We start from the raw sequence: 27,686 nt of genomic DNA, 5'->3' as shown, positions 1-27,686 counted from the left end.
GTGAGTTAAGATGGGCCGCTAAGCCAACCAATGAGCAGAAGTTGACTCTCTAGGACACACCCCCTCCTCATTTGCATAATGAGATAGAAATGCATAGAGAAATGTAAAAAGGCAGAGAGAAATATACAGCGGCGAAGAAAAACTAAGGTAAAAAAATACAAAGGAAGAATAAAACAGACAAAAATATAATATCATGCACATAAATAAATACTTAAAAATATAAGTAATAAAAAAATAAAGTTGAAGATTATAAAGGACAGAAAAATAAATAAGGTAAATATTACAAAGGCAAATAAATAAAGAAGCTAATTAACAGTTATATACATTTATGTCTCACTTTTTTGTTGGCAATTAATTGTATGCTTATACATTTATTGAGCATTTATTTATTTCTGTATTTATTTTTAAATATGGCAGAGTTGGTCCTTCATATTAAGGAGTTAAAGAGGAGTAATTATTTATAAAAGTTAAGATTATTTGCTACCAAATGCATTTCTATCTTATGAATTTTCTGTATCCCACAGAGACATTTTGAAATGAGAAAAATGAAAAATATATCTGCTGAACTTCTCTAGGATGCGATATAACAGCATACGGCAGGGGGCGGTAGAAGTCGTGAAGGGTTTTAATCTACGGAGTTTCTGAAAGAGAAGAAGTATCCCTGCCAAACCTCGTGAAGCGGGAACTGGCAGGTTTTCCAAAATGGACTGGTAAACTATGCCTTTATTTATTGAAACAGTGTTTAAGCTCTACTTTGTTGCGTTCTATACTTTCATCTCTTTTATTTTCTCACTCTGTAGTTTAATTCTGGGGGAGCTAATGATGCTAACAATGCTAACCCTGCCCCTTATTATGAATGCTAATGCTAACACGCTAATTTCTGTTGACATTCTTCATTTAAACTGTTACCTGTTAGAAATAGAAAGTTATTATAATTCGCATTAGTAAGGGAAACGACGAATGTAAGACTAAACTCTGCTATTAATAAAAACCAGTAACGTTTATCTACAAATAGTTATATAATTTGAGTTTCGACTTAACTACATTTCTTTTAGGCACTGATATTATATATTTTATTACATTGGAATATGAATTGAATTTAGACCGATGTTGTTCATCTAAATTACCGAAATTGCAAGGTATCTTCACTGGTGATATTGCTGTAAGAGTAGAGCTACTGTGTAATTGGGCAGTTGCTGAAGCAACCGGCGCCCAGTACATAAAAGATGCTTTATAACACGTTAAAGCAGTGTTAATGGAGGTTGATCCACACAGACCTAAGTAGGATTGTTATATTTTGTATAAAATAACAAAGGCTGCTCCTGGCACCCTGTATTTGTTTGGATGGAAGCCTTTTTTTAACAAACAACATTACCTCATTTATTTTGAATCAGACGTGGCTGCATTTACAGTGGAGATATGTCCAGTATTCAGTTGGCAATATATTCTGTGACATCATGCATGATGTTCTGGGTTCGACTCCCGGCCTGTGATCTTTCTGCATGGAGTTTGCATGTTCTCCCTGAGCATGCGTGGGTTCTCTCCCGGTACTCCGGCTTCCTCCCACAGTTCAAAAACAAGACTGTTAGGTTAATTGGCTTCTCTAAATCCTCCTTAGGTGTGAGTGTGTGTGTGAACGGTTGTTTGTCTCTGTGTTGCCCTTCAATGGACTGGCGACCTGTCCATGGTGGACCCCGCCTCTCGCCCTAAGACAGCTGGAGATAGACACCAGCACCCCTTGCAACCCCAATTGGGACTAAGCTTGTTAGAAAATGGATAGATGGATGAATGGATGGACGGACGGACATCATGCATGATTATTTTGTGGATGTTTGTAAAGAATATCAATTAAGGACACCAGTTCCTGTACAGTATGTTGGGGACATTCATTGTCCTTATGTTTAGCCACTATCCAGGTTGGGAATAAGACATAGAGTGGAATCTATAGATGTTATTACAAAGTCAATTTACCTCAGTAATCAAAACCAAAACTGACTTAAGAGATATATTATATACAGAGGTTAAATTGAATGTTTTTATTGTTGATAAATATAATCAAGGCTGACGTGTGATTAAAATGTACAATTTGGTTTCTTTGTTGCTTAGAATACTATGTGAGATTAATTAAAAAGCTGCATTTTAATGCGGAAAAGTTTATCATGTGATTGGCTGCACAAACATTGGAAACATTGCTGACTTTATGGTTATCCAGTAAATTACCTCTTTTCCTCATGTAAACAAACGATAAAAAGTGATCACTGATGTGGCTCGTCCTTCACTGCAAAAAATATAAACCTAAATGAGTCATTTTTTCTTAAAATAAGTGCATTTTATCCTGATTTGAGGAGGTAAATGAGACACTTTGCCAATGAAACAAGACAATTTACATTTGAAATAAGAAAAATCAATTGCATTGTCTTATTTCAAGTGCATATTATCTAATTGACTTATGTTAAGTGTAAAAATGCTTATTCCATTGGCAAACTATCTTATTTACCTGCTCAAATTAAGGGTAAATAGCCTGGATTTAAGACATTTTTACTTAATTTCAGATCATTTTTGCAGTGTGTCGCATCCAAACCCGGATGGAAATGAGTAAACAACAAAAACAACTACACCTGCAACAGTCATAACAGTTTGGGAATATCGTGCAGTGAAGCCGCTTAAATGGGACAACCGTCTTAGGATTTTATATTGCCTCAAATCTTTTAACTTAATAATCTTTTGAGCCTCCAAACACATACTTTTTTTCCTTTTATTTTTCCCTTCTAACGTAAAGTAATAATAATCGAATAAGAATGAATGTATTAAAGATAGAGACGATGGTTTCGAGGATATCTTAGCCTGTGTGCTTTGGGGTCCTGAAGGGCTCAGGATGAGTTGCGGTCTCCGGTGGTCCTTGATGGGGAGGTGACGGTCGCCGCCCGCAGGAGGAAGAAGGTGGCCTGTATCCTTAACAAATACTGCTGTTTGTGCATTCTAGATGTTGCTATCACTCAGTCTGAAAGATATAACCTGAACGTGTTTTAAATAAGATGATATCAAGTCTTGATTTTTAATGTTGCTGCTTTTTGTTTCAGTTGCATGAAATGACACAGATGTCTAATTACCTGATCAGGGGTTTTCTTCCTTTGATGAAATATTAAACATGAAGTGTTACATTTGACAAAATGCTTTAAGTGCTAAAAATGCTGTTTATCTTTCTAGCTTTGCACCACATAAGAGAAAAGCCATTATATTAGTGTTGTTGCCTTTAGTAGAGATGCACTAATCAGGATTTTACTTGCTGCTACTGAATGTAAGTTTCCGCTGATATCACTAAAAATCTTCATTTTGAAGCTGTTGTAAAATAAGTAGTTAGCTTATCATGCTGCTGTCAGTTTGAAGTTAAATTTTTGTTGGATAAATTAAAGTTTGCACCTAAACAGCTTTATTTCTACTGATCTACGGCATGAAGGTTGTTGTTTTCTTAACTCTGCTGCTCAGTCCCGTCACCAGGCAGCAGCCCCGTCGTTCCCTCGTTGACGCCGGCCCGCTCGCTGCAGAGAAACACCCCCGCATCCCTGTTCAGACAGGCTGGTGAGGGTCAGATTAAATCCTGGTGATTTAATCCTGAAATTTCTCCTTATTTGATCAAACCCCAAGTTTTTTCCTGCCTTTCTGTCTCCTAAGTCACCCCCAGAGTTCTAGACGTCTCCTCCATTTTTGCTCCCGGATCTCGGACGCCTCGATACGCGCACACGCCCAGAAATGCACTCAGCAGCGCGGTGAGAGACTTAACACGCCGTCGAAAGCCGTCGTTTTTTATTTGGGTTTATTAACTGATCTAAAATGACCCCTGTGTAGAATTTGGAGGACAGCGCCTGGACCAACAGCATCACTTCCCCCGCCGTCGGACTGGACGACAGCAGCTTCTTCTTAGACGACGAGGCGAACCTGAGCTCAGCGCTGCTGAAGGAGGACGACCCCGGGGAGGCAGGTGAGTGAAACCAAACGTTTTACCGCCAGCTGTGTTTGTTGGAGATGAGCAATTTATTTTTTTTTACACCAAACTCTTTGATCCTCTCAGCGGCTGCAAGTCTTTTCCCAGAATTCCTGGCCTCCTTTTTAAAACACTCTTCCTCCGCTGTGTTTGAGCTGCTGGGGGATTATCAGAACATCTGCCAGGAGAAAGTAGGTCTTCTTGTTCTCACTCTGATTGTGATTTTAATTTGAAAAAAAATCTTTCGATTTCTGCAAGTCATTAACCTAAACACATATTGAAATATCTGGTTCTGGTTGTAAAACAAAGACTTAAATCTTTGTGTCATCGATCTGAGTTTTTTTTTTTCTAAAAGAAACAAGATTTTTCTACTTTTTAAAGGTAATGAGACATTTTTCAAGGATGATCGCTTGTTTCATCTATTATCTTTAAATAAACATAATCACATAATTCTAGACATGTTTGCATGAATCAAATGAGCCTCTAACCCCGAAATCCCACATACTCCGCTGCGCTCCACTTCGCCCGCTGCGCTCCAGACCGGCTGCTCAAAGCAAAGCCTACAGCCTCCACTGTGGCTCCCGTCGCTCCGCTCTGAGTTCCTTGGAGATGGTAGAGGGCATGCGCCAGATGATTAAATTCAAAGCAGCAAAACATGCGGAAATGATCCAGGGTTTCCGTGGATCGTTAAAAATAATTACAATTCATTAATTTTTTTTAAAATTAAGGCCTTAATTGGCACTAAAATTAATTAAATATGTTTATTGTGGCATTTATAGTTCTTTATTAAAAAATGTTTAGAAAAACAATTTCGTCAGATATATTCTATCGCGATTAATTTGCGTGGAACTGATCATAAAGCCATATGTTCGGAAAGGAAGCTTGAGGCGGAGAAAAAGCTAGAAAAAAAAAATATATATACACTATATTGCCAAAAGTATTTGCTCACCTGCCTTGACTCACATATGAGCTTAAGTGACATCCCGTTCCTAATCCATAGGGTTCAATATGACGTCGGTCCACCCTTTGCAGCTAGAACAGCTTCAACTCTTCTGGGAAGGCTGTCCACAAGGTTTAGGAGTGTGTTTATGGGAATTTTTGACCATTCTTCCAGAAGCGCATTTGTGAGGTCGCACACTGATGTTGGACGAGAAGGCCTGGCTCTCAGTCTCCGCTCTAATTCATCCCAAAGGTGTTCTATCGGGTTGAGGTCAGGACTCTGTGCAGGCCAGTCAAGTTCATCCACACCAGACTCTGTCATCCATGTCTTTATGGACCTTGCTTTGTGCACTGGTGCACAGTCATGTTGGAAGAGGAAGGGGCCAGCTCCAAACTGTTCCCACAAAGTTGGGAGCATGGAATTGTCCAAAATGTCTTGGTATGCTGAAGCATTCAGAGTTCCTTTCACTGGAACTAAGGGGCCAAGCCCAGCTCCTGAAAAACAACCCCACACCATAATCCCCCCTCCACCAAACTTTAAACTTGGCACAATGCAGTCAGACAAGTACCGTTCTCCTGGCAACCGCCAAACCCAGACCCGTCCATCAGATTGCCAGATGGAGAAGCGCGATTCGTCACTCCAGGGAACGCGTCTCCACTGCTCTAGAGTCCAGTGGCGGCGTGCTTTACACCACCGCATCCGACGCTTTGCATTGCACTTGGTGATGTATGGCTTGGATGCAGCTGCTCGACCATGGAAACCCATTCCATGAAGCTCTCTGCGCACTGTTCTTGAGCTAATCTGAAGGCCACATGAAGTTTGGAGGTCTGTAGTGATTGACTCTGCAGAAAGTTGGCGACCTCTTCGCACTATGCGCTTCAGCATCCGCTGACCCCGCTCCGTCAGTTTACGTGGCCTACCACTTCGTGGCTGAGTTGCTGTCGTTCCCAAACACTTCCATTTTCTTATAATACAGCTGACAGTTGACTGTGGAATATTTAGGAGCGAGGAAATTTCACGACTGGATTTGTTGCACAGGTGGCATCCTATCACAGTTCCACGCTGGAATTCACTGAGCTCCTGAGAGCGACCCATTCTTTCACAAATGTTTGTAAAAACAGTCTGCATGCCTAGGTGCTTGAATTTATACACCTGTGGCCATGGAAGTGATTGGAACACCTGATTCCAATAATTTGGATGGGTGAGCAAATACTTTTGGCAATATAGTGTATACAGGTGCTGGTCATAAAATTAGAATATCATGAAAAAGTAGATTGATTTCAGTAATTCCATTTAAAAAGTGAAACTTGTATATTATATTCATACATTACATACAAACTCATATATTTCAGATGTTTATTTTGTTTAATTTTGATGATTACAAATGACAACAAATGAAAATCTCAAATTCATCATGTCAGAAAATTAGAATATTGTGAAAAGGTTCAAAATTGATGGCCCCTGGTGCCACACTCTAATCAGCTAATTAACTCAAACCACCTGCAAAAGCCTTTAAATGGTCTTTCAGTCTAGTTCTATAGGCTACACAATCATGGGGAAGACTGCTGACTTGACAGTTGTCCAAAAGACGACCATCGACACCTTGCACAAGGAGGGCAAGACACAAAAGGTCATCGCTAAAGAGGCTGGCTGTTCACAGAGCTCAGTGTCCAAGCACATTAATAGAGAGGCGAAGGGAAGGAAAAGATGTGGTCGAAAAAAAGTGTACAAGCAAGAGAGATAACCGCACCCTGGAGAGGATTGTGAAACAAAACCCCTTCAAAAATGTGGGGGAGATTCACAAAGAGTGGACTGCAGCTGGAGTGAGTGCTTCAAGAACCACCACACACAGACGTATGAAAGACATGGGTTTCTGCTGTCGCATTCCTTGTGTCAAGCCACTCTTGAACCACAGACAGCGTCAGAAGCGTCTAAAGAGAAACAGGACTGGACTGCTGGTGAGTGGTCCAAAGTCATGTTCTCTGATGAAAGTAAATTTTGCATTTCCTTTGGAAATCAAGGTCCCAGAGTCTGGAGGAAAAGAAGAGAGGCACTTCATCCACGTTGCTTGAAGTCCAGTGTAAAGTTTCCACAGTCAGTGATGGTTTGGGGTGCCATGTCATCTGCTGGTGTTGGTCCATTGTGTTTTCTGAGGTCCAGGGTCAACGCAGCCACATACCAGGAAGTTTTAGAGCACTTCATGCTTCCTGCAGCTGACCAACTTTTTGGAGATGCAGATTTCATTTCCCAACAGGACTTGGCACCTGCACACAGTGCCAAAGCTACCAGTACCTAGTTGAAGGACCATGGTATCCCTGTTCTTAATTGGCCAGCAAACTCTCCTGACCTTAACCCCATAGAAAATCTATGGGGTATTGTGAAGAAGAAGATGCAATACACCAGACCCAACAATTCAGAAGAGCTAAAAGCCACTATTAGAGCAACCTGGGCTATCATAACACCTGAGCAGTGCCACAGACTGATCGACTCCATGCCACGCCGCATTGCTGCAGTAATACTGGCCAAAGGAGGCCCAACTAAATACTGAGTGCTGTACATGCTCATACTTTTCATGTTCATACTTTTCAGTTGGCCAACATTTCTATAAATCCTTTGTTTTTATTGGTCTTCAGTAATATTCTAATTTTCTGATATGATGAATTTGAGATTTTCATTTGTTGTCATTTATAATCATCAAAATTAAACAAAATAAACATCTGAAATATATGAGTTTGTATGTAATGTATGAATATAATATACAAGTTTCACTTTTTAAATGGAATTACTGAAATCAATCTACTTTTTCATGATATTCTAATTTTATGACCAGCACCTGTATATTTTAAAAAATATTTATATTTACATACATACAGGAGTCATGGAACTGTGCTTGCAGCTCCTTCATATTTCATGTACACTAATAACTTGTGTTCATGGTTCTTGTTGATGGCATTAAAATAATTTCTAATAGCATTAAAATAGCATTAAATTAGAGTCACTCATTCCTGTATGACATATTAAAAAAATCCCATCAGCTTTCAGCATATATTCAGTTTCTGCCCAAATATTTTTTTGTTGTAGATTTTTGTAACGGGGATAACTAGGATCATTCAAAACTGCTTTTTTTTTTAAAATGAACTTTGTTTGTTCATTACTCCCAAACTCAGCATCTCTTTATCCATTCCTGCATTAAGAAGTTTCTTTTGAGTGGTATAAAATAAATATTTTGATGGAGATGAGAAATCTGCTTCCTGGTTGGTGAATAACCAATAGTTTACATCCAATCTTTTAAATAAACGGTGTTAGTTTTTTTGGGAATATATACTATTTGTGCTATAATTTCTAGTCAGCAAAAAATAGCTCGGCTCCGTATTTTGTCGGTGACGGACGGAGAAGACGTACGTGGACGGAGACGTGCGGAGGAGTAGCGGTGGATGTGGAACAGCTCTCATTGATTTCCATGAAAGACAAGCGCTCCGCACAACGTCCGTCAGCGGAGCGCTGACGGAGTATGTGGAATCTGGGGGTCAGGCTACGTTCACACTGCAGCCTGAAGTGACCCAAATCCGATTTTTCGGCCCGTAAGCTACTTGGATCTGATCTTTTCATGGCAGTCTAAACAACACAGATTTGATTTTTTTTCCAACCCGACCCAGGCCACTTGGCTATCTGTGCCTGAATCCGATACGAATCTTATCTTTCCAAATGCGACCGGTGTCTGAACGGCCAGGTCGCATTCATCCGACCTGAACGCCATTAATACCCGACAAAGGTCACTATTCTGCGTCTTGCTTGCGAGAGAAATAACAACAATGGCAGATGATGATTAGCCTGGTGAGACCATCCTGATCTCGCGAGCTTTCAAGGTTTCACTCGCTAATCAGTCTGGAGATTCTCCGTTAAAGAAAATTTGGAGCCGTTCACCAAACGAACGTCCAATCAGCGTTGGCTTTGAGGCGGGTTGAGGTGTGACGCAACGAGAAGCGCGACAGTTCAGTCTAAAGAACATGGCGGCTTCAGTCGATGAAGCTAGCGTTAGCGTGGCTATCGAGCAAGTTTTATGGGAATTACAGAGTATTTCTTCACTGAAAGAAGAGCAAAACACTGCTCTGGAGGCTTTTCTCAGAGGAAAAGATGTTTTTGCTCTTCTCCCGACTGGTTTCAGCAAGAGTTTGATCTATCAATTGGCTCCTCTTCGTCGTCGCTCTGTTAGTACGTCATATGCTTCGTTGATCTGATTGGTTTATTTGGCCCGTCTATCACCAACATAGGCCAATCAGCTAACCAGTATTTTCGCCCCTTCCCAAAATTACTTCAACGGAAGGTTCCCAGATGGATATGCGGAGCAAATCTGACTGGAGTTCACACAGGAGATCACATACAAGTCTCATATATTTGGAAATATGAATGGCAACGCAACAAAAATCGGATTTTACAAAAAAATCGGAACATAGCCTAAGAGAACGTCTGCTGTGCCTGTGTTAAAGGTGAATGTGCTGCAGTCTCTGGTGCTGAGAGCGGGTCAGAACAGTAAAACAGCGAGTGTCCGCTGGCTGCTGCAGCAGGAGAACTGCACCTGGAGGCTCATCTCGTCTCTCTACAGGTATCCATCCGGCTTACCGAGATGCATTTCTCTCTTCCTGGCTGTTTTTTAAATTAACCTGACTGTCTCTGCAGAGATCGGGTCCAGTTGGCGTTAGAAGAGGACATGATGACAGACATCGTGGTGAGTCGATCATTTGAGACTGAAAAATTAGGCTTAAGTTGAAGGCAGTCCTTTCAGGAATAGATTTGAAGAACGCCTGACTGCTTAGTAGGAAAGATGAAGAAATTAGTCATGATTTAAGACTTCCATAATAAATTATTTTTATATCAGTGTGGCAGTCCTGTAAACCTGTGGTTGCTTTACCTGAAGGTTCCCAGTGAGAGTGAGAAGGTCGTCGTTGAGCAGCTTTTCCAGCGAGATGCCATCATCCGACAGAGCCAGGTAACATGCAGACCTGTAGTGGTTTCACTTAAGAAGATATTTAGATGTAAGAAGTATTTTTTTATTAAATAAATCCAAACAGTCTGGATCTGAGATCTTCAGTCATTGAAATGAACTTTTCTCACATCTCAGGCAACATAACTGACCTGGTTGAAAAGTTTAAACCGTTTGTTTGTCTACCTTTTGTTCACCAATACCCCTGACATTGAAAGAACGCCACAGAATGATGCTTCCACCACCATGCGTCTCAACTGGTTCAGTGTCAGTAGGTTCGATAGCCTCATTTAGACTTAAAATATACATCTAATCTTTCTCCAGAAGACATTAATTTCATGTAGGACAGGGAACCTAGATGGCACCGTAAATGGCTGCATCGGTGCTTAGCTTGTTAAGATGTCCAAGCAGGTCCAATGTCATGCAGAGCTGGCTTCATTTGTTACTAGGGGTGTAAATCACACCCATCATGGCGATTCGACTCAGTATCGATTTTCTGACCCAACGAATCGATTATTTTAGATACTCAAGAATACACCACGTTACGAGTCGACTAAATGGTTCTTTTTTTTTTTTATACACCTTACAGGCTAGACAATGTTTCAAATTTGAAATAAATCAATGAAAGCTGTAATATCGTTATTAGGGATGCACGATATAATCGGCCTCCTATCGGTATCGGCCTTAAAACTGAATATCGGACATCGGCCACCCCACCGATATTTAACCCGATATTTGATCAGCTTCTGAGTTTCTAAAGTCTACAAAAAAAATAAATACTACTTCTTCTTCTTCCTCAAAAACTTCTTTTTTACAAACTTAAAAACTTCTAAAGAAGAGGGAAAAAATATTGATCCATTAAAATATCCCAATATCTTCATATGCTGATATATTGCCATTTAAAAACACCATATCAATCTCTTTTACTAATGAAATATTGCTATATGTCATCGTTATGTTACGAAATCCCCTGAAAATTCACCAAATGTTGCCATATTTTTATATGTTGATATATTGACGCGGTATCGATCTATTTTACTAACAAAATCTCACAAGGATTTGCAAAATATCACGAGAGTTTGTAACGGAACGATGAAATTTCACAAGATTTTGAAAGTAAAATAGATCGATGCCGCGTTTTTAAAAATCTATTTGATATCAGCATATGAAAATATATTTGAGTATATTATTTTTCAAAGTGTCAGAAATGGATAACAAAACTGCTATTTTCAATGACTACTTATTTTTGTCCAGCTTTAACATCGGTATCGATATCGGTTATCGGCTACATGAGTTTTAAAATATCGGCACATCGGATATCGGCCAAAATCCCAATATCGTGCATCCCTAATCGTTATGCTTTTTTTTTTTGAGAATCTACAGAAAATAACAGAAGTAGAAAAGTTGCACTCCACTTATTCCTATTAAAACCTCATTCACTGAAAAATAATACCACCCCTGGGGTATAGATTCTGCAAGGCCTTTCATCAAAAAATACTGCACAATATCAGTGCAATGAGTGCAATGCAATACCTCGGCTCCAGACGTCCCGCCCCCTCCACAGACGCTCCGCTGCTCCTCTCCCAGATTGTAGCTGACCGCAGACAGCGCCGCAGACAGGAGGCCGGCTTGTTTTGGTTTTATAACCGAAATTGAGGAAAACAACTCGTGAAGTTTGAGCCGCTAGAAGAGCGAGGTGCGCGAGAACGCTGGGACCCTTTTTCCACCTGGATCTCCGCTCTTTTTGGCCCTCATGTCCCTCCGTCGTCGGACTAAACTCGCCCCCACTTCCTCGCCGCCTCGGCCGTATTTAGACCCACAGCGTGTAGCACAGACCACGCTTCAATATTGAGCATAAATCAAAAATGTCTGCATCAAGCTCACTGCAACACACTGCTGTAAGAGTATAACCAGGTAGGAGGGCAAAATAGGTTTAGCGCCATCGCAGCACGGGAGATAGAATTACGCCCAGGAGCAAATGGATAAAAATAGACCGGAGGAAAAAAAAAACATGAATCGATTCTCTTGCGGACGTATCGATTAATCGATACAAAACGATTATTATTTACACCCCTATTTGTTACCAATATCCCTTTCATCTGAGGGGAGCAGAGGAGCTCTCATTCACACATAACGGGCTCAGAAACAGCCAGGGAATACCAACAAGCATGGTGGTGACATAATCATGCTTTGGGACCCTTTCACTGTGAGCTTTGCTGGTGGATTGGACAAACTGGGCAGATCAATGGAGGACTACCATCAATTCATCAACTTCAACTATCTGTGGATATCTTAACAAAACGTTAAACCTACAAACATCCATAGTGGTTTTAAAATGGATCAAACAAGCCATTTATAAAGTTATTTATCTAGTTTTATAATTTGCACTTTTTATTTACTTTGTTCTCTTTTTCTCAAAATATAATTAGTGCTCATTGTTTTTTAATTGTTTTGTTTTCAAAACAAATACAGCAGGTATAGTCTAAAATCCTAGATTGGTGAGTTTTAGTATTGATAAATCTTCAAACATCCTTAAATCTTGGTCTATTCCAAGAAGAAACGGTTTCTAATTCTTGGACGAAGCGAGTCGCTCTTCCAGCCTGGATGATGCATGAAGCTTGTTGACTTTTAGAAAGTAAAGTTGAGTTGTTGAGTTTCTCCAACATTACGGAGTCCACAATGCAGCTAAATTGTTTTTTTTTTGCAGCTGGTTGTTGATTGGCTAGAAAGCATCGCCAAGGATCAAATTGGAAATTTCTCTGATAACATTGAATACTATGCCAAAAATGTTTGCTGGTAAGTTATTCTCATCCTTCAGATTGAAATTCACCTCAGCATGTTTAAAAACACTTTTTTTTTTATATAAACTTCAGGGAGAACACGCTGCACGCGCTGAAGATGAGGCGCAAAAGCGGCTCCAACTTCCTGGTTCCTCTTGTCACAGAGCTGGTGAGGCTTGGTCCTGTAGAAAAACCTTCTTTCCAACCTCTGAACAATAACAGAAACCCAAACAAGTAATGGTGGCGTTCCTCTGCTCCAGGATCCAGATGCTCCTCTCCGGCAGCAGCGCCCCCTGGCAGATCTGGATAGAGAGGACGACGCTCGACTGCTGAAGAACCTTTTCACACTGATCCGGGCGGGAATGACTGATGAGGTAGAGGAACAGATTTCATGTCAGAAACTAAAACGTGACTTTTAAAGGTATGGTGCAAGATTTTCGTGAATTTTTGAAAAGGTTCAACCCTGGACAGTTGAGCCTGATTTAAATCAGCTTCTTCACCCATTTGAGCTGCATTAAGTTGTTTTGCACCTAAAAGCCATTTTCAACTTCTTGTATAAATTCAGAATTATATTTACACAAGCTTGAAAACCAAGTGTTTTGTCTTTCTTGTTCTTCAGCAGGAAACAGTGGAATAACAGACTCATACAGCTGATTTGCATTTTCAAGCAATAGTTTTAAATCATCACAATGAGACTGAACACTCAAAATTTCCTTGATTTTTTTTTTTTGCTTTGAGATCCTTTTGAAGCTTCTCGATTTTATTTTGTAATGCTTTAGCAGTTAATTTTGATCGTCTTTTTTCATCTTCACCGCTTACAACGGAACTTGATTTAGATCCAACTGACTCCATTTCCAATTGTTTGTCTTTAACAATTCCTCTTCAGATCAAACGACTTAATGCGTGTGTATTTTTCCATACCTCAGTTCCAGCGGACTTGATTGAGCTGCAGTGAAGGAATCTCATTCAATTAAATGATGACGCTGCGCTGCGTGCGCCATTACCGCTTCCAAACTGTTCCAAACAGAAGTGAAGAATCCAGACTTGTTTTCCAATGAGCTGCTCGTTCGATTGTCGTTTCTGTTGACGATAGTTGTGCGGCTGACCAGCGGTGTTGTAGAGGGTGATTTCATGATCTGTCAGACGCCCGCTTCAAAACACTCCAAGCCGCTTCTTGTAATTGCAATCATCAATTTATTCCATTTGGCCGTCATAATCCAGACTTGACATTTACTGACATACTGACCAGGCTAAACCATTCTATGATGCCAAAAATAAAGCGACAATATAGCACGGTCAACAGAAATTACGACCACCACCGTCGCACCCGCTTCCTCATTCATACAAATTCAGTGCGCCAGAATGACTCCCATTCATACCTTAGTGACACTCACGCCCACCTTAGACACACCCACCACCCAGGTGTCAAAGCTGTGTGCTGCTGTCACATTAGTAATTTCTTATTTGATCATATGGCTCTTACACCGCAATTTCACTTGAAGAAAGAGAGTGGGAACGCTTATTAAATACGTGCAAGAGCGTGCACAAGCACATTTCTCATCGTGCACGCCTTGTTTAATAGTTGCTGTTTGCATCGCTCATATAAGCTTGCTTTTAAAAAGAAGATTTGCAATTTTTCCACCATGTCAGACTCGCCGCCCGTAAGTGAAAATGGGGACCAGCACGTAGGACGGCCTGACGTAAACATATCACCACAATGATTGACAATTAGGAGGACCACTGATTTTGATGAACCCGGAAAAAGAACATCCTCCACTATACCTTTAAAGTAAACCATAGATTCTGGCATGCAGTTAAAGATTCAGCCATTATTGTGTTTTTCACATCTATATTACATGTTTCTAGGCTCAGAGGCTGTGTAAACGCTGCGGTCAGGCCTGGAGAGCAGCAACTCTGGAGGGCTGGAAGCTCTACCATGATCCCAACATGACCTCAGGTAGCAACTCACAGGACACTTAAGCTGTATGAATGATGTTCACACTGGAGATCATATCCAGGGCTCATATATATGGAAATGTGAACAGCAACAGGAAACAATCAGATTTCACAGGGGGAAAAATTGGACTCGAACTTCAGTGTGAACGTAGCCTTTTTCACCAATAGAAGTGATTTATGGAGCCAAATTGGGGCCATAGAGTTCAATAAAAAAATAATAAAAAAACATGATAAAAATAGAACCTGAAAAATAAATATCTATTTTTTTTTTCCAAAAGACAAAACTAGTTTTTTTTTTTTTTTTTTTTTTTTTTTGGAACTTGTCTTGTATTGGGGGGCTGAAAACCTATTCCCAGCTGTTGCATTCAGGGACCATGGGAATTAGAAATGACAAAAAAAACATCCATACTCTGTGTGTATGTGATTTGGTTTAAAAAATAACATCCTTCTCTGATAGAAGCGGCTTACATGGAAATATAAACAAGATCTCAGAGGAGAAAATATCATCTTTAAGTTCTTTTGTGTAACTTTTTAACTTAAGGTAATTAATGAACCATTGCTAACCGCTAATGCTAATGCTGTATTCATATGAACGTGCATACGGACTAGTCAAATCTAATGCATATCCTCAAAGTGTTTGTAAAATACCGGGTTGTGACTCCATTATAAGATTTAGTTTATATAACCTGAGCTTTAAAATAGACAAGAGGAAAGTAGAAAATAAAGATCAGCTTATAGATGTAGAAGCACTTTGATCAAGGTTTCAGCTGCAAGTTACTTTAAGGAAATAAAGAAGTGTTTTTGATGCACAGATGAGATAAAAACAAGATTATTTATCAGAGAAGGTTGGTACAGTTTATTCAGCTAGAATTTAAATCCCAATTCTTAAAGTGGTTATGTGCTTTTGATTGTTCTGGAAAGTTTAAATTATTAACGAAACAAAAAAAAAAATCATAATTTATTTGCAAAATAAAGTGCTTTTAATCAAAGAAACAATTATTGATTCTGTGTTCATGCATTAGCTGTCTGCTGATGGCGGTACCAACTCGTTTTTCATAAAATGTATATTATTTTTATTTTTTAAATTTCACTTGTTCTCTGCATTTTTAGGATTGTAAAAAAAAATCATAGGGACTCTATTGATCTTTAAGTTTAATAAACAGGAATAAACATATTACGTATATTTTGATTCCTAAATTCTCAAAATCAGTTTTTGTTTTTTCATTCCTAAAACTGTCTTCACACGCAGTTTCTGTTTTTGAAATAAAAAAGAAAAGAAAACACAAACCTGCCAGAACATTCCAGCATGTATGGTTGCAGTACCAATGCCGTCTCTCTGCTGACAGGAAGCTCTGAGCTGCAGCCTGTTGAAGGAAATCCACACAGAGGGATCTGGAAAGCCTGCTGCTGGAGGATGGCTGAGGAGGTCTGCTCTTAGTCACCACCTCCTGGGGACTCAGATATGAAGCAGACATCAAATATAAACTCTTAGCTTTCGTTCTAGGAGCAGCTGAACAGATACGAGAGGGCGATCTACGCCAGCCTGAGCGGAAACATCAAACCGGTGATTTATTCTTCATGTCTAATCCACAGCTTTAACTCGCTGCTTCAGGACTTGGTTTGAACCGTCTGTGTGGGTTTCAGATCCTGGCCGTGTGCGAGTCGTGGGAGGACTGCGTGTGGGCGTACTTCAAAGTCATGGTGGACTCGCTGGTTGAAAAGGAGCTCACGTCATCAGGCATGGCACACCAGGAGCTGGAGACACTACCGCGGGAATATCTGGAGGCAAAGTATGACCGATGAGCTGAAGGAGTTGACAGTCAGAGGGAGACATGTCTCTGATAACACTGTCGCCTTTCCTCTTCCTAGTTGGACCATGGAGAACGTGTTTGAGGAGCTTCAGGCATCAGAGTCAAAGGTGAGCTTCCTGATGAGGGATTTTAAGGGTTAATGTTGGGATCATGGCGGAGCTCACTGCTAACCAATGTCTGTGTGTTTGGGACAGAGAGTGTTGGACGAGATCAAAGAGCATCATCACGTCATCCAGAAGTTTGTGATTCTCGGCGACCTGGACGGTAAAAATTAAATTTTTTAGTTCCTGTATGATTTCTGAGCGCTTTGGGTACCTGAGGGCTCGGAGCCTCGGGTACCTGAGGGCCCGGAGCCTCGGGTACCTGAGGGCCCGGAGCCTCGGGTACCTGAGGGCCCGGAGCCTCGGGTACCTGAGGGCCCGGAGCCTCGGGTACCTGAGGGCTCGGAGCCTCGGGTACCTGCCGCCTTCACGATCAGTTCTTCTGTTTAGTTACTTGCTAAATCTTAAAAAAATAAATAAAAAAATAAAAAGATCTAATCCTAAAAAGAAAATCTAAACAAAAACACTACATCTGTCAGTTTATTCATTGATGGCTGATTTTAGCCAATTAGCATTTTTTTTAACGCTCATTCTGTCTTTTGCCGTCAATCAGGTCTAATGGAAGAGTTTTCTGATTGGCTGATGGCCTCTAAGCCCCTCCCTTTCCATCTGCTGCGTTTTATGACTCACCTGGTCTTGTTTTTCCGCTCTCTGGGTTTGGCATTAAAGGTAAGTTTGAGGGGGTTTTTTTTTTCTTTTTCTTTTTTGTTAAACCAATTAAGAAAAATCAACCTTGAAAATGAACTAATTAAATTGTGCATTTCTTTTATTTTTTTTTTCTTATATTTTTTATTTTTCTGAAGGAGGAAGTGTGCGTCGATATGCTGAAAGCTTACATCTCACTTCTGATCCGGGACCAGCAGACGCACCTCGTGGCGAGCTACGTGGGCCAGCTTCCCGCTGAGCTGGCCACCACTCAGTACGCCGCTTTCCTGGAGACGGTCAGCCAGCCAGAGCTCCGCCCTCAGTGCCTGCATCTCGCCACAGAAGCAGGTGAGAGGTTCAGAGGCCAGTGGGATTCTAGATGGTAGTTTATATCAGGAGGATCTAAAGGCTCCATCTGTGTTCAGGTCTGGACGTCTCTGCGATAACCAAGCTGGTGGTGGAGACGGTACGAGGGAGAGACGATGCAGATTTCACACACCACAGCCAGACACTGGAGACAGGAACCACAAAGGTAAAAACCAAACTGGTACATTGTTCTCATAAAGGAAATGTTTGCTGGAAAGTTGCTACTTTGTCTAATTTGTCTCTACAATCAAATAATCTACACCTGTAATAGATTAAATGAATCAGTTTCATACTAAACTTTTAATGAATCTAAGAGAACTGGATTCTCACCAGGTATAGAGAAGAATAAACTAGATCTAACTGCTGCACATGATGCCAACAAGATGAAACAGGAGAAACAAACATCTCTCTTCCTTTATACTTGTTTATTTGTTTGATATCAATTAGGGCTGGGTAAAAAAAAATCGATTTTAAATCGATTCCTTTACATTTTTGCAAATTTGATGTCTAGGGAATGAGATTGATTATTTTTATAGTGATGCGTGTGACGTTCACAATCAAATGAGCAGGAAAGATGCACTCAAGATGACTTCAAGCCAGACAGCTGCAAATATGGCCAACAGGTCGGCTAAAGATGTTAACAAATGGAGGCGGACCAGAAAACACCCTGTAGTTGTTACAGACAACGCTGCACATATGGTGCAGTGACCTGAGTGAAGTGGCCCCCCCACCTTCTTCAAATCAGACAAAATTAGTGTCAAACGTTTGTGCTACGTTTGTGCAGCAAATATTTTCGTTTGTGCCGCTATCGGGTGGCGGCTGGGGGTGGGGGGTTGGCGGGTGGTTGACCTTTGATGACCTCTAGAAACATCTCTTTATATCTTTTAAAATGAAAGCGGTACAAACGAAAATTTTTGCTGCACAAACGTTTGACACCAATTTTGTCTAATTTGAAGAAGGTGGGGGGGCTGGTTGACCTTTTGACCTTTACATTTTCACAAATATCTTAAAAGCCAAAGCAGCACAAACGACAATCTTTGCTGCACAAACGGAGCAGAGTTAATTGATACCCATTTCGTCTGTTTTGAATTAGGGGTGTGCAAAATAATCGTAATGATGATGCATCGTGATTCTAATTTTCATGATCTACTGCATCGATTCTTGACGCCAAGTATCGATTATTAATTTAAAAAAATGAGTAAATAAAATTGCATGAATGGTTGGCGAACATCAGCCAAAAACAAGTGTTATACAACTTCCAGTCCAGTAGATGTCGCTGCGGATGTGTTGATGCACACTGCCTTGTGTCACAAGCATTTCTACTGCGCCGAGTCATTCAAAAACAAAACATGGAGGAGAAAATATTGCAATGCATCGCAATAATTCAAGTATCGGGATGCATCGTGATAGAATCGCATCGTGGCCTGTGAATCCTGATTCGAATCGAATCGTGACTCCTTTGGCAATACCCACCCCTAATTTGAATAAGGTGGGGGTCTGGTTGACCTTTGATGACCTCTAGAAATATTTCTTTATATCTTTAAAATGAAAGCGGTTTAAATTAAAATTTTTGTTGCACAAACGTTGACACCAATTTTGTCTGATTTTTGTCAGGTGGTGCAGCATGTCTGCTGTGTCACGTCTGCTCGGCCAAGTGATTCTTCACTTTTTCACTTGTCACAATCAAGTTTGCACTTATGACACAATTTTGTTCACATCTCAAGTTTAAACTGTCTGATTTACACGTTTACACTTTGTGTTTAATGTGACAGGAAAAAATAAAATACATGAGTGTTTTGAAACGCAGTTTAACCCACTTTCATTATTGTAAAAACGGATCGAATCGAAATTAATTGATTTAGAACTGAATTAATCAAAATCAAATTGATTTAGGCGAAAACACCCAGCTCTACTATCAAACATTTTCATTAAGGTTTTACCATCTTCCAACTTCCTTCCTTTTCTCCTTCCTTCCTAACCTCATTCCTTCCTTACTTCCTTGTGCCATAATGTTTCATTCCTGCCTTTCCTGCATCCTAACATACCTCCTTTTCCTGCTTTTACTGGTCACGTTTCCATCAAGTGAAATGTGAATTTTAAGAGAACTTCAAAAAAGTAAGGAAAGAAAGGAAATGCAAATTTGAAGTTTGAAGTGAAGCAAATGACGCAAAGCATGGTGTCGTCATCCATATAACCATCACTCATTGCTGTTATACACAGTAAGTAGAGGCTGCAATTTAGCACTCTAAAGTTTTAATGAATGTGTTGCTTCCAGCCGTGTTTAAGTGTATAACATGTTGGGTAAAAGCTAACTGTCAGCTGATTTAAAAAGTGTCTCCATCTACATATTAATCCTTTTTTAAAAAGCCAAAAACCACCTTAAGCGACAATGTAAACTTTTTTTTGTTTGTTTGTTTTTTCTAACCTTTTCTGATACGATGCATCAAAGAGCGTTTTAGAAGAATCTGATTTCTAAGAAACCTTTGAAGCTTTTTCATAGCTTCCTTTCTCCCAGCCTTGCATTCTCTTCCACTAGGGGGCAGTGATGTACAAAGTAAACGAATAAAAAAAACAGGTCCAATGTTTAAAAAAAAATTGCTTCTTCAACATTTTATCCTCTCATTTCTATCCCTCTTTGTCACTATTATGTTTTGCCTGCAAATTGTTTTTGTTTTCTTACCCATTTGGTCTGATAGGAGGACCAGAAAAAGATCGACGTCATCGACTGGCTGCTGTTTGACCCATCCCACCGATCTGAGGCCCTGAAGCAGTCCAACGCCATCATGAGGAGATTTTTGGGTAAGTTTTATCCACTGAGGACTTTCCTAAGCCTTCATTCCTGCCTATGTGGCTAAAAACGACGCCTGGATCTCCACATCTCAGCTCTGCAGAAACATGATGCAGCGAAGGCGGTTTTCTCCAAAGTTCCAGAGGATTCAATGAGCGAGATTTACTCGCAGTGGAAGGGCATTGGTCAGACCGCTCCCCTACCTGCAGAGGATGAGAACGCCATCAGAGAGCACCTGTGCATCAGAGCTTACCTGGTCAGTCGGCTTCTTACTTGATGACGTTACAGCGCTCTGTTTTCTGAATTTGCTGTAAAAAGCGAAATGATGTAAACCTGTGTGTTGATGACTTGATAGGAAGCCCACGAGGCGTTCACTGACTGGTTCGGCCACAGCAGCTCTGCACCACAGAAGCCAGCGTTTGCTTCAGAGGCCAAATTCACAGAGAGAGTCGCTAATGAGATGAAAGAGAAGGAATACCAGGTAAACACGGTGATCTTTTACCTGATATCTGATCATTAATTGTTCTCTGAATTAAAAAGGATAAAAACAGAAACAGATTAATGACTTGATTCCCAAAGCATTGTTAGTTGAACACTGAACTTAAAGGTGATTATTTGCTAAAAAGTGACGCATCGCTAAGGTTCAGACAAACGGATTAAAGCAGATCAACCTATTTAGAACAAAATTTAACCCAAACTAAAGTCGGATCATCCAAATTAATCAAAACACCTCAGTTCATAGCAGTGCGACTCATTACGTTTATCATAAATATCAAGAAAATTTTCCATATTTATCAGTCTTTTCAATGCACGACTTCTGCAATGCCGCAAACCCCAAACAACATGGCTACCAAAAAACTGCGATGAGCATCTCGTAATAAATATACTGCATTTGCTTTTTTTACATCTACATTTAATATTGATTGAATATTAGCTGGGTAGTATACCACAATATATGTTGATTTTGCAATACTGTGATATCATATTGTGACCCAAGTATTGCGACACGTAGAAATAAGGTTAGAAAATTACATTAAACCAATAAAAAAAGACATTAAACAGGAATTTCTGACTTCTGAAAAGTATTTTCACTTCAATGGCCTCAATAATTGGCTCCTTTTGCTGGAAATACTGCAGTGGTTCTCAAGCTGAGTGGTGCTCCCCCTACTGGGGCGAGAGGGTAATTGCAGGGGGTGTGACTGAAATCAATTGAACTCATTCAAGGTCCTTTTTTTTTTTATTATTCCTTCATAGCAAAGTAGAATGTGTTCACAATAAATTAAACAGTTAAACTTTGTTTATCTCCTCTTTAAATATTAAATTTTTTCATGTACAGGTGACAGCTTCTTCTATTTCAACAATTAATTTACTTATTTTGACTTTTCTTGTTTAACTGCTAAAAGTTTGGTCGTCGGGGGGTGAAAACTTCCACCCAACTTACTATTTATATTTAACCTCAGAAATATGTTCTGCTATTTCTCAATATTTCGATTTCTGAGGACCTGGGTTTTGTGGTTTTTTCTGATAGCCTTTGATAACATTTTCTAAATTTTACCAAATGGTTCAGCTACTGCATTTACAGTAGGGGCGTAAATCACACCCATCATGGCGATTTGATTCAGTATCGATTTCCTGACCCAACGATTCGATTATTTTTGATTCTCAAGAATACACCACGATACGATTCCATTAATCGATTAATTTTTTTTTTTTTTTTTTTTTTTTTTTTTTTTAGACCTTACAGGCTAAACAAAGTTTCAAGTTTAAAATAAATCAATGAAAGCTGTAATATTGTTATGCATACTTTTTGAGAAACAACAGCAAATAACAGAAGTAGAAAAGTTGCATAAAAAAATACTGCACATAATCAGTGCAATGCAATGCAATACCTGGGCACCAGACGCCCCGCCCCCTCCACAGACGCTCCGCTGCTCCTCTCCTAAATTGCAGCTGACCGCAGACAGGAGGCCGGCTTGTTTTGTTTTTATGATAGAAATTGAGGAAAACAACTCGTGAAGTTTGACCCGCTAGAAGAGCGAGGTGCGCGAGAACGCTGGGACCCTTTTTCCACCTGGATCTCCGCTCTTTTGGGCCCTCATGTCCCTCCGTCGTCGGACTAAACTCGCCCCCACTTCCTCACCGCCTCGGCCGTATCTAGACCCACAGCGTGTAGCGCAGACCACGCTTCAATATTGAGCATAAATCAAAAATGTCTGCATCAAGCTCACTGCAACACACTGCTGTAAGAGTATAACCAGGAAGCGAGGTAGGAGGGCAAAATAGGTTTAGCGCCACCGCAGCACGGGAGGAGAATTACATCCAGGAGCAAATGGATAAAAATAGACCGGAGGAAAAAAAACATGAATCGATTCTCTTGCGGACGTATCGATGCATCGGATCGTCGGCTGTTGGCTCGATGCACCGATACAAAACGATTATTATTTACACCCCTAATTTACAGTCTGATTTAGCCTCATCAACATGCTGCTCAGTTCAATCTGGATTATTAAACAAAGAATTACAAGTTAGGTTACAAGTTTTACAAGAAATGCGAATGGAATTAATGTTTGAAGCAATCCCTCCTCTAGAGCGAGAGTTTGCCAACAGTCAAAAAGGATGAGCTATATTTTAACAGAAAAAGACCTCCAGCAGAATCAGAAGACAGATCAATATGAGAGGCCAGCTGCATCGACAGAAAAGCAACGGAGAAAAAAAACGGGAGATCTCATCTGGAGAGAAAAAAAAAGACATACTGATTAAGTTAGCAAAAGCTCCATTAATGGCTCATTTAAGGGAACATAAAACCCAGAACATCAATGAGGGTTTTGGGAGATGTTAATGCAGGGTTTCCATGGGTCATTAAATTATTATTTTTTTTAATTAAGGCCTTAAATTGCATTAAAATTCATTAAATGTGATTATTGTGGAATTTTAAATGCTTTAAAATAAATAAATAAATAAAAATGATTAAAAATGTCGTCAAATATATCAGATATAACTGGTTCTGCGCGTTTGAACGGAACCGTTTCCAGTTGATCGTAAAGCTGAATGTTTGGAAAAGAAGCTTTAGGCTGAGAAAAGCTAGAGAATGGGGGAAAATGCTAATTTCATCCAAAGTGGCTGGGAAATCGAGGACATGGCTGCAGCATTTAAAAGTATTAAATTAGAGTTACTCATTCCTGTATAAACCCTGTAATGTTTTAGGTAGTTGTGTAGCTCTGCAGCAGGTTCTGAGGAAAACTGCTAGCAGCTGCTTTTATGATTATAAACAGTTGAAGGTTTTAGTCCCAACATGTTTTTTGAAAACTTTCACAGCAGGATAAAGATTAATCAAGTTATAGCAATTAGCATTTGTGATTAAAAAAGTATTAAATATTACCAAAAAAGCCCATTGAAGTGTCGGGTCAAAATTATTTTTTTTAATTTTAGGCCACCATGGCTGCCTGGTCGAGCCGCCTCGATGTCCTGACTGAAGATGTGAAAGAGAGAATCTACAACGTGTTGCTGTTTGTAGATGGAGGATGGATGGTCGACAACAGAGAGGTTCTGTAACATGATGTTTTATACCCTTTAAGTTTATGGTTTAATCTGCATGATTTATTTATAGAGCTTTACTTTAACGGTGCAGAGGTAGCTAATACGAGCAACCAAATATTTTTGCAGGAGTCTGAGCCAGACGAAGAGCGGAGCCACCAGATGGCAGCATTGCGCTCTCTGTGTCTCCCCCGCCTCACCTTTCTTCTGCTCAGCGTGCTGCAGAGCTCCTCCCGGCACCAGGAGGCGCTGCGACTCGCTGACATAATCTCATCTGACCAGCATAAACTTTACCAGGTAACAGGAGGCTTAATCCAAATTAGGCAAATCAGTACGACACATAAGCCAAAGCATAAGAGTGTCGGCGGTCGCCATGATAAGTGCGGTACAAACAGGGCTGGCAGCATGTAAGGAGGTAGGAAGCATAGGAAGCATAGGCATTTAGCATAGCGACCTCATGTGTTCCCATATAAATGCAGCCCAGCTTCAGCACAGCAGTCTGAAGCTGCTTTCTTTACCAACTGTTCTTTTCTTAATGTGACCCTGAGAAAGGTGAAGGGAGCTTCAGCTTCCTGCCTTTGGCTGCCTGTTAATGTCAGCGCTCCACTCTGGGACAGGGATTGCTGCTCCTTCAAACGACAAAATTGGTCAAATAAATTGTCTATTTGCAGGTTTTCTCTAAGGAGGAGCTGAGAAGGTTTCTTCAGAAGTTGCGGGAGTCGTCCCTGGCGCTGCTGGATCAAGGACTAGACCCACTGGGCTACGAACTACAGCCGTGATCTTATTGAAATTAAATGCACAGAAATTGAAAACATTGTTTAAATAACTGGTATGTTTATTAGCTGTTTTTGTTTTTTCCTAAATAAAAGCTTTTGTTTCTTGTAGAGTTGTGATTTATTTATTTTTTCTCCTTTGGTTCCTTTAAACATATACCGTATTTTCACGACCATAAGGCGCACCGTACGAAAAGGCGCAGTCTCAGTTATGTGTCCCATTTCTGTATTTAACACACACATAAGGCGCACCGGACTATAGGGCGCGTTTTTTATATACAGGTACATGTCCTCTACAACCTTTAAATAGCTCTACTGCGTATTTAAAAATACAGCGGGGGCAAAACTGAGTATGACTGTGCTTTATTCATGTATTTATTACAAAGTATTAATCAAACCTGGCAGCTGGCCGTGAGACAGACACATCGCAGATGACACAGCGCTGTGGTCACTCCTAAATTAACTTAAAATCCTGAAACCTGCCGACGGAATATGTTTGCTTTTATTACCGGTATCCTGGTGCCTGCAGCTAAAATTATTTAGATGAAAAACACCTGCCAGCCGCCGCGGTGAACCTGGAGGCTGGTTCACCGCGGAGGCTGCTGCTGTTGAAGGGATTTCTACTGTCGGCGCACCGCTGGTATGTGGGGGTCTGAGCGCCTCCGACAGAAATAGATAATCTGGATGAACTGACTGCAATTATTAAGTTTCCAGGTGGCCTTTCTCACTTAAAAACATAATAAAACTACTTTATTCCCACTGATCACAGCAAATATAGCTGCAAGATTTAGATTATTTAGATGAAAAACACCTGCCAGCCACCGCGGTGAAGAGGAGGAGACGCGCCCAGAGGCTGCTGTTGAATTAAGTTTTCAGGGAGAAAAATAGAGCGGGAGCAAAACTGAGTATGATTGTGCTTTATTCATGTATTTATTACAAAATATTAATCAAACCCATCAAAGTCATCATCCTCTGTTTCTGAATTAAACAGCTGCGCTAAATCAGACATGCCAATTTCCCTTTCTTCGCTGTCAGAGTCACTTTCCGTGCAGTGCGGCTCCTCAGAAATAATGCCGGCTTTTGCGAAAGCTTGAACAACAGAGCCAGCAGACACGTTAGCCCAAGCATCTACAATCCATCCGCAAACGGTGGCGTAACTTGCCCGGCGCTGCCTTCCCCTTATCCTGAAACTGTGGTCTCCGTCTGTCATCCATCGCTCCCACGCCGCTTGCAGCCTTACTTTGAACGGCCGCTTCACACCGATGTCGAGCGGTTGAAGCTCCTTTGTCAGACCCCCGGGATAACGGCGAGCACAGCGTTCATTTGATTCACCTTTTTTTTCACATCAGCTGTGAGATGGGCACGCAGTCACAGATTAACTGCGATGGTGATGCGTGGAAAAAACCACCTGGTCTCCTCACATACACCTCCCTCAGCCACGCTTTCATCATCTCCTCATCCATCCAGCCCTTTTCATTTGCTTTAATATTATATGTCATCAGAGCGATGTGTCTGTCTCGCTGTCAGCTCCCAGATCAGCTTCTCTGATTGGTTGATGCGGCGCGTCCAGCAGCAAAACTTAAATTTTTGCGCATCTGCAGCGCGTTGGCAGATGCTTAAACGCTCCTGCTGCTCAAAACGCGCTGCAGGACCTTTTGCTGCACCTATACGCGCGTCAACCATTGACTTTGCATGTAAACTCGCTGCTTCTGCTGCACCTGCTGGGTCCGGTTCACACCGATGTCGAGCGGTTGAACAGCGAGCACAGCGTTAATTTGTTTCCCCATGTTTTTCACATCAGCTGTGAGATGGGCACGCATGGAGTTACATATTAACAGCGATGGTGATGAGTGGAAAAAAAACCACCTGGTCTCCTTACATTCAGCCACTCTTTCATCATCTCCTCAATGAGGTGGTCTCAAAAGTCGCAGTTACAACACACATAGGGCGCACCGCACCATAGGGCGCACCGCACATTTTTAGGGGAAAAAAACACGTTTAAGTGCGCCTTATAGTCGTGAAAATACGGTATATTTGTTTCAGAATAGCCTGACTCCCTCTACATCACCGTCTAAAGACTAATAAATGCCTTCAGATTCTCAATCTAGGAAATTATGCTCCTTGCCGTAAAATGTCATGCATAACTGATTGCTGCAAGTTTTGGGAAAGCTCCGTCCAAGTTGATCCAGGACATACACTCAGGGAACATCTATCAATATTAGGCCTTTTTAGATGCTGATTTAATCTGATTATTCTAAAACAATAGAGAGTGAAGTAAGATAGACCTTCTTTATGCTGTAAACACATCCAGGATTATTTCTGTTTATGTAATTTGATGAGTGGTTAGTTTAAATAAATTTGCTTAGAATCTTCTCCAGACCTAAAGTGATAGAAAGTAACACAGTTCATGTACTTGATTACTGTACTTAAGTACTTTTTGAGTATATTTACTTTTCTTGAATTTTTTATTTTTTTGGGGTATTTAGAACTTTTATTCCACTACATTTCTTGGAAGATGCTTGTTCCTTTTGGCTCAGCTTAACTTATTTAATTAACTGCTGCTGTTTTTCTTGAAATGCAGTTTCATCACAGCAGATAGCCTTTAGGACTGAATCTGGACGCCACTGTTTTAGAAATTTAATGACATTCCACAAATGTCAGAAACTCAGAGTAGATATTATTTGTAGTACCGTATATACAGGTGCTGGTCATAAAATTAGAATATCATGAAAAAGTAGATTGATTTCAGTAATTCCATTTAAAAAGTGAAACTTGTATATTATATTCATACATTACATACAAACTCATATATTTCAGATGTTTATTTTGTTTAATTTTGATGATTACAAATGACAACAAATGAAAATCTCAAATTCATCATATCAGAAAATTAGAATATTGTGAAAAGGTTCAAAATTGATGGCCCCTGGTGCCACACTCTAATCAGCTAATTAACTCAAACCACCTGCAAAAGCCTTTAAATGGTCTTTCAGTCTAGTTCTATAGGCTACACAATCATGGGGAAGACT

The 27,686-nt window shown here is 40.4% G+C and overlaps 1 protein-coding gene across 1 annotated transcript; it reads left to right on the top strand.

Annotated features, from left to right (window-relative positions):
- The first annotated feature begins 596 nt into the window (after positions 1-596).
- On the top strand, positions 597-24,723 carry nup107 (nucleoporin 107). Its single transcript, XM_038267161.1, has 27 exons — positions 597-710; positions 2,868-2,947; positions 3,487-3,579; positions 3,673-3,767; positions 3,847-3,979; positions 4,070-4,173; positions 9,410-9,525; positions 9,600-9,648; positions 9,838-9,909; positions 12,611-12,699; positions 12,777-12,852; positions 12,944-13,057; positions 14,550-14,640; positions 15,986-16,065; positions 16,144-16,203; positions 16,284-16,429; positions 16,509-16,557; positions 16,645-16,714; positions 17,105-17,220; positions 17,355-17,544; positions 17,622-17,728; positions 20,259-20,361; positions 20,446-20,606; positions 20,706-20,831; positions 23,780-23,893; positions 24,014-24,181; positions 24,556-24,723. The coding sequence occupies exons 1-27, from the start codon at positions 703-705 to the stop codon at positions 24,661-24,663; spliced, it is 2,718 nt and encodes a 905-aa protein (XP_038123089.1). The 5' UTR covers positions 597-702; the 3' UTR covers positions 24,664-24,723.
- Positions 24,724-27,686: the final 2,963 nt, after the last annotated feature.

The sequence above is a fragment of the Cyprinodon tularosa genome, unplaced genomic scaffold (assembly GCF_016077235.1).
Source record: "Cyprinodon tularosa strain WSP-4 unplaced genomic scaffold, ASM1607723v1 ctg663, whole genome shotgun sequence".
In the NCBI taxonomy this organism is placed as follows: Eukaryota; Metazoa; Chordata; class Actinopteri; order Cyprinodontiformes; family Cyprinodontidae; genus Cyprinodon; species Cyprinodon tularosa.
Note: the sequence above shows the minus strand (reverse complement) of the source record. Positions and strands in the feature narration are given on the sequence as shown.

Coding starts and splice junctions, on each gene's coding strand:
- nup107 (XM_038267161.1), top strand. Junction 3,768..3,846: donor GAAATGCACTCAGCAGCGCG/GTGAGAGACTTA, acceptor ACCCCTGTGTAG/AATTTGGAGGACAGCGCCTG. Junction 17,729..20,258: donor TGGAGACAGGAACCACAAAG/GTAAAAACCAAA, acceptor TTGGTCTGATAG/GAGGACCAGAAAAAGATCGA.